Genomic DNA, 12,714 nt, shown 5'->3' with positions numbered 1-12,714 from the left:
TTATCTTTTAGTCTTTTTTTTTTTCCAAAAAAATCACCATTTGGTCATAGTATTATTTTGGTATGACCATTTTTGGTCATTTATTAACAAAATTGTTTAAATACACTTAGATACAGGACATTTTGTACTTAAAAAAAAAAAAAAAAAAAAAGATACAAGAACATTTTGGCCTCCAGGATTTTTTTCAAGAAAAATAAAAAATAAAAATATAACGAGTCAATTCATTTTGTAAAAAAAAGAAAGATCGAAATGCCCTTGTAATTAACGTCATTTCAACGATTTTGTTGACGTAAAATAAAAAATGATCATGTCACGATAATACGGAACGTTATGCTATGAGCACGTGGTCACCTTGCAAGGTGGGCACGGTTTCATATCCATAATTTTTATACTGTAAATTCATAATTTCTATATTATAGATCCATAATTTATATACTGTAGATTCATAAAATTTATATTTTAGATTCATAATTTCTAAACCGTAGATTTTACAGTAGATTCATAATTTCTATACAGTAAATTCATAATTTCTATACTGCAGATTCATAATATCTGTACTGTAGATTCATAATTTCTGTACTGTAAATTCATAATTTTTAAACTGTATAGTTATCAAATTATGAACATATAGTTCTCTGATTTGTGAAAACAGAGTTTAACAATTGGAATCTAAAGTATAAATTTTATGAATCTACAATATAGCAATTATGAATATAAAATCGTGTCCACCTTGCAAGGTGGGCACGTGCTCACAGCATAATTTGCCCGATAATACTATGACCAAAGACGGATGTCCTAATAAAAAACGACTAAAAGTGTATGCCACATATAAATCTAAGAAACAAAAAATGTAATTAACTCGCGTACGTGTGTGAAAAAAAATAAAAATTATACAATAATTTATATTGTCAAATGAAACTAAAATATACAGAATAATTAAAATATTACAACTCCGTTTTATTCCATGATCCATGTAGCCATGTTGCTACATGTACCATAATCCATGCTGCCTTAATGTTGACATCAAACTTATGATTTAGGAACGCCTCGTGCATTTAATATTTTGGAAGAATGAATGATTTGACTTTCTGTAACTGGCACTTTGGTAGTTTTGATAATTCTAGGGGGTGGAGTTTAATTGACAAAATTACCCTTAATCCCAAAAATAAAAATTCCTTAAAAAAAAAAAACACATAAAGAAAAAGAAAGAAATTTTACATTTTACTTGTGGGAGAAAACGCGCGGAATCCTCCATGTCTGGTTTCCCATTATAAATCTTTCTTCTTCGATCAGCAAACCGCCAAACCAAACTGCACACAAGAATTTACATTTTACAGAAAAGAGTGGAGAGAGTGAGTGTGAACCGAAATTGTAGAGAGAGAAAGGCGGAACGCGAATCCATGGCGGAGTTGCAGAGTGGATTTCGTCTGTTGCTGCAGCAATTCAAGGCGCTATTCGCGAAGAACGTGCTGCTGTCTTGGAGGAGCAAGCGCGCTACATTCATTCAGCTCTTCTCCTCCCTCGTCTTCATCTTCCTCATCTTCTGCATCCAGAAGGCCGTCGAGTCGCGCTTCTTCACCTCCACGTCCTTCAAGAACGTCTTCGATCCCCAGCCGCTGGTGGCGCCGCCGATCCCGCAGTGCGAGGACAAGAGCTTAGTCAAGCTCCCCTGCTTTGACTTCGTGTGGAGCGGAAATGAGAGCCGGAGGTTTAACCAAATCGTCACCGGAATCATGGCTAATAATCCTGGCCGCCCTATTCCTTCTAATAAGGTAATGCTGGCTTTTGGTGTAGTGGTAATCACGCAATCCTAATCCTAATAATAATAATGTTTAAGACAAATTGATGCTCAGAGAAGAATTGTTGAACGGTTCGAGCACTAATAATTACATTTAAAACTGATTGATGCTAGGAGGGGAATTGTTGAGCACTTCGAGTACTAATAATACCAGCGGAGGCTAGTAAAAGCCAAGTCTAGCATCGAGTTAGTGATTGCTGGATAGAGGCTGGTATAAGGAAATAAAGTTGCAATTTCGCTACTAGCAATAATTTTTGGCGTAGCTATAAGTGCTTGATCCTAACAGTAATGCTATTCGTGTTGACCTTATGCGGATGTGATTTTTGTTTCATTTCTCTGCTGATTAAGAAATTGATATGTAGAGAATACTGAGTACTAAACAGAATAAAAATTGAAAAATGGTGTCATAGTGATTTAGTGTTTGACCATAACCACATTCATAGGCTCAGACAGAATTTTTGCTGTATTGTGGTTGAGTTGATTCCACATTTAGCTCAACAGTTGGACTGGATTAGTCGAAAATGATATATAATGGAGTTGTTTGAGTGAAGATCTGGCAAAGAATATTACAGTAGTATAACAAAAGATTAGGATTAAAATTAAAAGTTTATAACAAAAGTGCTTTATTAAATGGATATAATCACTTGATTAGGGCTGTGGAGATAAACTTAGCCCAGGGTTCTTAGTTTATATCAATAACTTTCTTCTTTTTCCTCTTTGGTGTTTCAATGCTTTCATAAATGGAATCTGGAAGTTGAAGCTGCTATTTTGACGTATTACGCATATTCGGTTGTTTCTCATGAACTAAAAGTAGCGATCTCTTTCTTGGAAATTCTTCTCTAGATATGCCTTTGGCTTTTAAAGTTTCATGTCAAGTGTCAACATAGAATATGGTTTGTTTGTTGATGGATTTCAGACTTTTCTCAAAGGTTCAGATGCTTAGACTTATTTTCTTCAAAAGAATTGTAGAGATAATGCTGGGTTGGATTGTCATGCTTGTTGCATAGTGCTTCTCTCTTGACACAATGAAGATTAAATCTTGCTAGGCAGTAGGCACACAGTAACAGAAACTAGTACAGTTGTTGATCCAGACCTAAATACGGAGAAACTAATTAGTAAGGAAGCCACAGTAATGTTGCTTTCTCAAATGAATTTGTAGCTATTGACTTTAGATGCCATCTGGTTTTTGGATGAGTGTGAAATAGACTGCATACTCTCTACCAGGGTGTAGGAATGTTCATACAATTGTAAAGTATATCACTGAAGCAGAGATTCATTGTTTTGATGCATCCTGAAATTTATACTTCGAACTCCAATCTTTCTAATTTCACCTAGCTGCAATTACTAAATTTGCAGGTTCAATCATTTAGAACTCGGGATGAAGTGGATGTTTGGCTTCTCAACAATGCTATGCATTGCCCTGGAGCTTTGCATTTTATTGAAAGAAATGCCAGCGTTATTAGTTATGGTCTACAGACAAATTCTACTCCAGTGTCCAAACGAGGAATTTTTGAAGATCCCACCTTTAAGTTTCAAATTCCACTCCAACTTGCTGCTGAGCGTGAAATTGCAAGATCTCTGATTGGAGGTACACAAGAGGTCAATAGTTTGGCTTCCAATATCATTGAAATGTTATATGGTTGTTTATCTTGATTTTTTTTTTTTTTCCACATCTTAATTGCACCTTTTATGGCCATGTATGTGTTTAGATCCAAACTTCAGTTGGCTTGTCAGCTTCAAGGAATTTGCACATCCTGCGGTTCAACTTTTCTCAGCTGTTGGTGCAGCAGGACCAACATTTTTCCTGGCAATTGCCATGTTTTCTTTTGTCTTCCAAATTAGTGCTTTAGTTACAGAGAAGGAACTCAAACTTCGACAGGTATCACCTACTTTATATTTTCTTCTCATGAAAAATATATCCTGCATATTTTCCAGAATTATTCTCATATTTTTCTTGCCATATTTGATTTACAGGCTATGACCATGATGGGTCTTTATGATACTGCCTATTGGTTATCATGGTTCACATGGGAGGGAATTATGACACTTCTGTCAACACTTATAACATTGTTATTTGGGATGATGTTTCAGTTCGATTTTTTCTTGAATAACAGTTTTGCAGTTTTATTCATGCTGTTTTTCCTTTTTCAGTTCAATATGGTACGCTTCATTGTCCACTACACATCATTAAATTTACTTCATTTAATGGACTATTAACACTACAAAATAACTGACACAATATTTTTGTGCTAATATATGATACATGCTTGTTGCAGATTGGTCTTGCTTTCTTGCTATCTGCTTTTATTAACAAGTCATCTTCATCAACAACTGTGGGTTTCTCGATTTTCATCATTGGTTCCTTGACTCAGGCAAGAATCCATCTTCTTTATCAGCAATTACTAATTATTAATTGATTCATGATGACATTTTTTAAAAAATTTTGTTTCTTTTCTGTTTTTCCCCACTTTCAGGTTGTCACAGCATTTGGTTTTCCATACAGTAAAACGTTCCCTGATGTCTACCGGATTATTTGGTCCTTTTTCCCACCAAATCTTCTTGCTGAAGGTCTTCAGCTGGTTGCTGCTGCAACTGCAACTCCTGAAGATCCTGGTGTTAGCTGGAAAGCAAGAGCAAAGTGTGCCCCAAACGATGATGACTGTCTAATTACCATGGTAGGTAGATTCTTTTGCTACTTAAGCATTAGACTTTGGCTTTTTCTTGGAGCTTGGGAATGTGGAATTTTGATACTATGGTATTTCAACATCCTATCCCTACAATGACAGACAAAATTTTTAACCAGCAGAGAGGGAATGGGGTGGGGGGTAGCTTGATCTGGGAAAACTTTATGACTCGCTATTTCTTGTTTTAGTTACACATGATTTGTTTTAATTACAGAACGAAATTTATATATGGCTCGTAGCAACATTCTTTCTCTGGTTTGTTCTTGCTATCTACTTTGATAACATAATTCCAAATTCCTCTGGTGTGAGGAAATCAATGTTCTACTTCTTGTATCCTGGTTACTGGACAGGAAAAGGCGGGGATAAGGTAACAGGTAGTTGACTATTGAACTAATGCTTTCACTTTACCTTTTCTCTCGGAAATCTCAGTGACTGAAGAACTTTAACATCGTATGTTTTCCTTCAGAGGGTGGTATCTGTAGTTGTACCAGTGCAATACCTTCCTTTGAAAGTAGTGTTCCGGATGATGAGGATGTTCTTGAAGAAGAAAACATTGTGAAACAGCAAGCTAGTCAAGGTGAAATTGATCCTAGCGTTGCAGTTCAAATACGGGGTCTTGTGAAGATATATCCTGGATCAAGGAAGATGAGCTGTTGTAGTTGCAAACGGAACCCGCCTTATCATGCTCTTAAGGTACTAAGGAGGTGTTAGATAAAACTTATGTAATTAGGTTATTGAGAGTGTATATTAAATAATCCACTTTCTATTTTAGGGAGTCCTATTATCACGGTTAGATTTCATGTTGCACAGTTGGTACATCCCACTTCATGAGTAATGCACCCAAATGCATAAAGTTGACTTTTTCTTCCATTTTAGATTTGGCAACAAATGAATTATGTCATTTCATCTCTGTTCTCTTCCCATCCATCTCTCACTATTCTGAATTTGTGAGCAATTGCAAGATGAAATAAAGGTGTCTGACATTGGTTGTGTCTGCAGGGCTTATGGGTGAACTTTGCCAAGGATCAGCTATTTTGTCTTCTAGGGCCCAATGGGGCTGGCAAAACTACTGCTATAAATTGTCTGACTGGAATTACACCAGTTACTGATGGCGATGGTAGTAGCTTTCCTTTCTAAGTCCATGCTTAGTATGAATTGTTACTGAAAAACATAATAATGAATTTTCATTTCACAGCATTAATATATGGATGCTCAATTCGTAGTTCAACTGGCATGTCAAATATTCGACGGATGATAGGAGTTTGTCCTCAGGTAAGTCTTCTTTATTTTGGATGACGAGGGAAACCCCACATAACCCTTTCGGGTATAGGTAAAACCCCGCCTTGTGATCCTGGCCGGCAAAGGACCACAATGAAGTAAACCAGCCTAGGTTACTCATAGCTGACTGGCTCAAACTAAGGGGACAAGGATTTGAACTCGTGACCTTGTGGTTACAAGTGTGGATCTATTGCCATCTTGGCTGGGGTTACCCCTAGTCTTCTTTATTTCTACTCTCTTGTGTTGAGTTTTCAGCAACTAATTGACTCTCCCGATGATGTTGACTGTCTTCCAATTTTCATAGTTTGATATTCTCTGGGATGAATTGTCCGGACAAGAACACCTCCAACTCTTTGCCAGCATCAAAGGTCTACTCCCTGCTTCCATAAAAAAGGTGTGTTCAGAGAAGAAACCTAGACTGACCCTTTAAATTTTTGAATTTTTTGAACAAGCTCCTTCAATTTAGGATCATATCCAATTATGAATGTTTCTCAGATAAATGCTTGTTATAAAAACACAGGTTGTGCGGGATGCATTAGCTGAGGTAAAACTGACTGCTGCTGCCCGAATGAGAGCTAGCAGCTACAGTGGAGGAATGAAGCGTCGCCTCAGTGTTGCAATAGCCCTTATTGGTGAACCAAAATTGGTCATCTTAGATGAACCGGTGGGTGGTATAAACATGTTTTGTCATTAATTGCCGAGAAATATTCTGATATTGTTTTTAATTGTATTCCCTACAACTACATAGACAACTGGCATGGATCCAATAACAAGAAGACATGTCTGGGATATAATTGAGGATGCAAAGAAAGGACGAGCCATCATCTTAACCACTCATTCGATGGAAGAAGCTGACATTTTAAGTGACCGCATAGGTATCATGGCCAAGGGGAGGCTTCGTTGCATTGGGACTTCAATAAGGTTGAAGTCAAAGTTTGGAACTGGTTTTATTGCTAATATCAGTTTTTCTGGAGGGACAAATGGGACCCCTACAGAAGATACTGTCACTACAGTTCAGCATGAAGCAGTAAAAGAGTTCTTTAGAAGTGTATGTAAATGATATCTGGTTTTCGTTTCCTAAACTTGAACAATATGTGGTTTGGCTTGATTATCGTTTTTGCAGCATTTGGATGTGGTTCCTAAAGAGGAAAACAAGTCGTTCCTGACCTTCGTCATTCCACATGACAGGGAGAGTCTTTTAATGGTACCGTTTAATGTTGTTTTCTTAACTTGTAAATGAGATTTTCACTGGAAAATATTGACATTCCTTTTCGGCTTTTCCTGCCTATACCATTCTCAGGACTTCTTTACTGAACTTAAAGATCGAGAAGGAGAATTTGGAATATCTGACATCCAACTAGGGCTCACAACACTAGAAGAGGTTTTCCTCAACATTTCTCAACAGGCTGAAATGGAAAATGCCGCTGCTGAGGGAAGTTTTGCAACACTTACATTGAACTCAGGGTCATCAGTAAAGGTAAGTGTAATTGCCAACTTCTTGCTCAACAGAACCAAATAGGAAAATAGTATATCAGATCACAGTTTGGTCACCTTTCCATGATAACCTTACAGATACCGGTCGGAGCAAGATATATTGGGATTCCTGGGACAGAATCCGCAGAAAATCCCAGGGGTGTTATGGTAGAAGTTCACTGGGAACAAGATGATTCCGGTAGACTATGCATCTCCGGTCACTCAGAAGAGATGCCAATACCTCCCCACGTTCAACTTACAGCTACTCCAACTCCCACTTCTGGTTGGGGCCTAAGACGACGAAGAAGAAAAATTCTTGGAATAGTAATTGATCCTGCACAAATCAACGTCGAGAATGTACAGTGATGCAATGACTATATATATACCACAATCCATCAATCATTCTTATGCCCACTGCTAAAATTTTTGGTAATGCTGCTACTCTCTTCTCATTGTATAGCCAGGACACTTATATATTTTTTGTGGGTTTCTTTTGTTAGAAATAAATAAAATATATTTGTTTACAGTCATCAGTGCATATATATATATATATACATGCTCTATTTGAATGATGGTATTACATACTATGTTCATGTATTAAGTTTGCAATTTATTCTGTCTGCCATGAAAATAATTAAGGCAACTACCAATCTTGAAATTGTAAGGAGTAAACTATCCACAAATATAATAGTAAATCCTGGATGGCAATGACTTGGCGTTATATACAGAATCATTTCTGGGCCGGGCTAAGCAAGGGATTATTAAACGAAATATTCGATATATAGATAATCTTGAATAGTTCCATTGTTAAGATTGCTGAGTCTGTAAGTAAAGTGCAAAATACTAAGAGGAGGTATTCGCGCTTAAAAGGTTTCATGCTCCTCTAACATAGGGTCATTATTTGCCAAAGCATTATCCAACATGAGGGAAAGTAATCATTGTTTTACTACAAGTGACAAAGATATCAAGGATATGGAAAGTAACTATTTTGTTTTCTTTATTTTTGTAATCATTGTTTTACTACAAGTGACAAAGATATCAAGGATATGGAAAGTAACTATTTTGTTTTTTTTTTTATTTTTAATCGTTAATTATCTTGGATAGACCCATCTATTTAGATGAACCAACGATTGATCAATCGAGGCCTTAAGGGTTGTTGAGAAATAAGGAAAAAAGACATGATTTGTTTTATAAATATTGTAAACTCAAAACCTTGCTATAAAATTAACACATTGACGTACACATGCTTTATTTATTACTAAAAGCTTCAACGAAGGAATTGTTCTACCTTGTTCAACGGTACGGTGGATGTAAACAAGGTATATGTTGTGATGTCAGTTTGTTCAAAAAAATCAATTATTTTTTTAACACCAAAACAAGTTACACAATAAAAAATCAGTGGAAACAAGAATCGTTGGGAACAAAGAATGGTTGAATGCACTTTCAAACAAAAAAGAAGATGAATTCGATCTATCCGTGAACTAAATCTATGTATGTATATATGAATTGAAGATCGAGTATACGTACTATTTAGAAGTTAAAAGCTCCAAACACCAAAATTCAAATACAAAACAAAAACAACTAACATTAGCCTAATTCTCTGATCTAGGATCTATGCGTTGGTTTGTTGTTGATGATCCTCCAGAGAGTCCACCAACACGCTAGCGGAGACAATCATGCCTAGAATCTTCTCCTTCTCGTTGTGGGCTGCATTCGCGATTTCATCGGCGCATTCTGAGATTTTCTGCACCAAGAACGGTTGCCCGTCCGCCGGGATCCCCATCCCGGAAAGCATGCCGGAGACGAAGCCGCGGGGGATTTTCTCATCAGGGTTTAGGCGGCGGCACGGTGCCCAGAAGTGCTCCGTTTTGGTGATGCTCTCGAAGCAGTCGGGGTCAAAACCCTCATCATCATCATCTTCATCTTCATCTTCATCGTCGATTGCGTTTGGAGGCGGGGAGAGAAATTCAAGATCGATTCGGATGTAGAAGAAGTGATGATCAGATGTGGAGGAGGACGGTGAAGATTGGAGGAGTTCCGGTGTAAGAAGATGCGGAGCCTCCCATACGTCGCAGTAGCAGTCATCGATTGGGGTCATCGTCTCACACTCCATTCTCTCTCTCTGTGGAAGAATTGAATCAAGAAAACGAGAAATTCTTTAAGAAACCTAGTAAGGATTGGAACTCGGCAAAAGCAATTCAAGGCGGTTATCACTTACGAGAACGTAACTCATATATATAAGGAATAAGGGTCAAATAGGCCACTGAACTGTACACAATAATGCAATTAGGCCACTGAACCTAAAAAACCTACAATTAGGTCCCTAAACTAACCAATTTCATTCAATTTGTCCATTTCTCAGGTTTCTCAAGTTGCTAACAGGTTACCCCTCCACCTAGGATGCATATGTGGCATTTAAAAAAATTTTAAATCCTTTTTTTTTGAACACCTTAAATTAGTTTTTTTTAATGTTTAATAAATAAAAACTAAAATAATTTGTTTTTTTTTTGAAAATAAAATCCAAGCCCTATACGACTTAACAAATTATTTTATTTTCAAAAAAAAAAATTAATTTTATTTATTAAACATTAAAAAAATTGATTTAAAAATAAATTATTTTAGTTTTTATTTATTAAATATTAAAAAACTAATTTTAAAATAAATTATTTTTTTAAAAAAATGCCACATATACATCCTAGGTGGAGAGGTAACTTGTTAGTAACTTGGAGAAACTTGAAAAATGGACAAATTGAATGAAATTAGTTAGTTTAGGGACTCAATTGTAGGTTTTTTAAGTTCAGTGGCCTAATTGCATTCTCGTGTACAGTTCAGTGGCCTATTTGAGCCTTATTCCTATATATAATATATATTGCGTGTTTCCTACGTCAAATCATAATTGAATTAGGTTTCTTCATGCCCAAGAAGCTAAGAGTGATTAGAATTAGGTTTCTTCATGCCCAAGAAGAGTGATTTAGGGACCGTTGGGCTTATCTCACTAGTTCAATAGACAATATTTAAGATAAGAAAAAAAAATTGAATAAATAAAGTATGATTTTTATATTTAAAAGATAAATTTAATTTTTGTAAATACTCGATCTTTTGAAACTAATTAAATTCATCACAAAATATCTTTCAAGATATATTTTACGTCTTACTAAATATAGATTGAGTTTATCTATTACACTAATAGATACTCATTATGAGTTCTCTTCTAAATTAGAAAAAGGATTAGGTTTTCTTTTCCTATGAATCTATAAGCTTTAAACCATGATTCATGTTATTATAAAGAAATATTCATTTTTCCTAAATTAATCACCTTGTTTAATAAATGCTTTCTTCTTTTGTTTAACTTTTAGATCTTTTACTTATTTTAGCTATTTGACTTAATCAACTAACTAAAGTGAGTATTTAGAGATTAGAGCATACTTGGGTCAAGCATTGAAATCAGAATCACATATTTGGTAATTGTAATTGATTTATTTAAGTAAAAAAAAAAAGGAAATCTAATCAATTAATTAATATATATATATATATATATATATATGTGTGTGTGTGTGTGTGTGTGTGTGTGTGTGTGTGTGTGTGTGTTTATATATTAAAATTTCATATTGAATGCATAATAACTTTTTTATTTTTTCATTCCATTGTTAAATGTTTTTGGTTTTTTTTTTATAGTGTGTAAAACCTAGACCTACCCACAAGTAAAAAAATCTCACCAATGAAGTTGCTCTTAGTAAATAACTTAGCTTTAAGACTAACTTTTTGAACCTAACAAGCCAATTTTGAAAAAAGTTCAATTGTTCTATCATAAACCGCCATGATCTACATTATAATTTATAAGAGGTCTATTGATTTAAGGTTCACTTTTAGTATGTTGAAGATTCATTTTTATACTCCATATTCTTATTTAATTTAGTATGTTCATTATATCTTGATATATTTCATTTTTAGTATATATGTCACAAGTTCATTTTTAATGTACTATCTAAAAACAAACATGTAGTACACTAAAATAGAACCCGCAATATACTAAAAATGAATCTATATCAATAATTCATATTGCAATGCTAACCCTAATTCATGATATAATTTGCTAAAAAAGTTACTCAGAGTAGTGTTTCATTTCAACTTTAAAAGGAAAAATTATAAAATTCTTTTAATACCACTTCTTCTTCTAAACCTTAGGTTCCCCTCCCCCTATCTCTAAAACTTTTCATTTTAACTAACAGATTATTATTTTTATTTTTAAAATTCTAATTTGTTTGCTCTCAAAAAAATATTCTAGTGATGAAAGTAGTGAGAAAATAAAATCTTTTATTAAATGTTCTTAATTATTATATGTTATTTAATTTTTATTTTTATCTTTATAAATAACTTTATTAATGAAGTTATGTTATGAAACAAAAGGAAATGTGAATGTCCAAGTTGAGTTTTGAACCCTTACCCTTGTGTATAAGGGATGAAGTCTTCTCCACCAAGCTACTTCGACCACAAGGAATACTTACTGCTAAGTCACATTAAATGGTGGTTCATAATTCTCCAAAAAGCTGATTGCAAGTTCCAAGAAGCAGCAACAGGGAATGGAGATCAGGACCTCAAGCACGACACAGCAATGCTACATCTTCAGCTACCAACTAGGCTAGCTTTGCTACCTGTCCACCTTATGCGAATTTAATATTTATTACCTCCTAAATCTCAACACTATAAATACCCCTTCCCTCCATGATCTTGGATATGCAGAATATATGAAAAGCTAAATCATATTCTCTCAACTCCCCATCCGTACTGCTGTTCCCCTTCTACTTCATAATATTAGTATTGTTATTATTATTATTATTATTATTCACAACAAGTTAGTATTTGTTAAATATTATTTATTAAATGTGCTTATTATATAATTAATTAATAAATTATTAGTATACAATATATTCATATCATTGCATAAAATCATTTAAATGTTATCAATTAACAATTAATGTTACCAAATACTTCTTTACAAACAACTAATGATCGTCTCAATTGGTTAAACCAATTAAACCAATTTTTAACGAAAACAGAACGTCGTTGTGTTATGGCTTACAAGTGATGCAATGTCTTAAAAAGGGACAGTCTGAGTTTTATGAAGTCGAGCCAGATCTTATAAAAGGTCGATCAACACCTTCTCACAGGTCCTTCATCAAATGCAAACACTACAGACTTGGTCATTGAGTTCTTGAAAAATGCAATCTGAGATTTTCTGCACCAAGAACGGATGCAAGTAGGCTGGGATACCCATGCCGGAAAGCATGCCGGAGACGAAGCCGCGGGGGAGATTCTCAGAGTCCAGGCGGCGGCACGGTGCCCAGAAGTGCTCCGTTTTGGTGATGCTCTGCAAATTTTGGGTTCCCAGTCCACTGGACTGGGTGAAAGATAACGGCTCAAGCCGGGAAGGTTGAAAATGGTCTACTGGAAAGATGGTGTGGGGAGGTTCACAGTCAAGAT

The 12,714-nt window shown here is 35.1% G+C and overlaps 1 protein-coding gene across 1 annotated transcript; it reads left to right on the top strand.

The window, feature by feature from the left end:
- The first annotated feature begins 1,243 nt into the window (after positions 1-1,243).
- On the top strand, positions 1,244-7,763 carry LOC109191905 (ABC transporter A family member 2). The gene is made up of 16 exons (XM_019342584.1): positions 1,244-1,772; positions 3,155-3,386; positions 3,508-3,677; positions 3,773-3,958; positions 4,075-4,170; positions 4,273-4,473; positions 4,697-4,856; positions 4,949-5,175; positions 5,482-5,599; positions 5,678-5,754; positions 6,065-6,154; positions 6,281-6,424; positions 6,509-6,808; positions 6,884-6,964; positions 7,061-7,237; positions 7,333-7,763. The coding sequence occupies exons 1-16, from the start codon at positions 1,401-1,403 to the stop codon at positions 7,597-7,599; spliced, it is 2,898 nt and encodes a 965-aa protein (XP_019198129.1). The 5' UTR covers positions 1,244-1,400; the 3' UTR covers positions 7,600-7,763.
- The last annotated feature ends 4,951 nt before the right edge of the window (positions 7,764-12,714 follow it).

The sequence above is a fragment of the Ipomoea nil genome, unplaced genomic scaffold, assembly GCF_001879475.1.
Source record: "Ipomoea nil cultivar Tokyo-kokei standard unplaced genomic scaffold, Asagao_1.1 scaffold1721, whole genome shotgun sequence".
Classification (NCBI taxonomy): Eukaryota; Viridiplantae; Streptophyta; class Magnoliopsida; order Solanales; family Convolvulaceae; genus Ipomoea; species Ipomoea nil.
The sequence above is the reverse complement of the archived record's forward strand: the minus strand, read 5'-3'. Positions and strand labels throughout refer to the sequence as shown.

Excerpts from the sequence above, each read along its gene's own strand:
- LOC109191905 (XM_019342584.1), top strand. The coding sequence starts at position 1,401 with ATGGCGGAGTTGCAGAGTGGATTTCGTCTGTTGCTGCAGCAATTCAAG. Across the intron at positions 3,387-3,507 it reads TGCAAGATCTCTGATTGGAG|ATCCAAACTTCAGTTGGCTT; the intron begins GTACACAAGAGG and ends GTATGTGTTTAG. Across the intron at positions 5,755-6,064 it reads TGATAGGAGTTTGTCCTCAG|TTTGATATTCTCTGGGATGA; the intron begins GTAAGTCTTCTT and ends CAATTTTCATAG.